Raw genomic sequence first — 573 nt, 5'->3', positions numbered from 1 at the left:
ACAAAACTAAAGAAAAAAATACGAGACAAACACATTGCCGCCAGCAACAGCAGCAGCAGCAGCAGCAGCAATAGCAGCAGCAGCAACGGCAGCAGCAGCAATAGTAGCAGCAGCAGCAGCAGCAGCAGCAGCAGTAGCAGCAGCAGCCATAGCAGCAGCAGCAGCAGCAGCAGCAGCAGCAGCAACGATAAGAAGGCTACTGGAGATACTTCAGAGTCAAAACGCAGCAGCAAAAAACACAAGAGTTCAGCAGCAGCAGCAGCAACAGCAGCAGCAGCAACAACAGCAGCAGCAGCAGCAACAACCAAAGAGAACGGCTCCTCCCCGCGAAATGCTGCGGCACCAGCAGCAGCAGCAGCAGCAGCGCCTGCTGCTGCTGCCGCTTCTGCTGCAGATGCTTCAGGCTCACGTAGCAGGAAAAAGACAGCAGCAGCAACAGCAGCACCAGCTGCAGCACCAGCTGCTGCTGCTGCTGCTGCTCCTGCAGCAGATGCTGCTGGAGGGAAGCGGCGAAGCAAAAAGGGGCCCGATGCAGCCGCTGCTAACAAGGCCACGCAGCAGCAGCAGCAGCAG

At 57.6% G+C, this 573-nt stretch overlaps 1 protein-coding gene across 1 annotated transcript in view; it reads left to right on the top strand.

Moving 5' to 3' along the window:
- EMH_0058430 (uncharacterized protein) overlaps window positions 1-573 on the top strand; it is a gene marked incomplete at both ends in the record, with an annotated part of 6,211 nt that overhangs the window by 1,872 nt on the left and 3,766 nt on the right. Inside the window, one exon of the mRNA XM_013497580.1 lies at window positions 3-573. Coding sequence (XP_013353034.1) covers window positions 3-573 — 571 coding nt within the window. The remainder of the gene's footprint in view (window positions 1-2) is intronic.

Source organism: Eimeria mitis, genomic scaffold (genome assembly GCF_000499745.2).
Source record: "Eimeria mitis Houghton genomic scaffold, Emh_scaff2769, whole genome shotgun sequence".
Classification (NCBI taxonomy): Eukaryota; Apicomplexa; class Conoidasida; order Eucoccidiorida; family Eimeriidae; genus Eimeria; species Eimeria mitis.
This window is presented reverse-complemented; position numbering and strand designations above follow the sequence as displayed.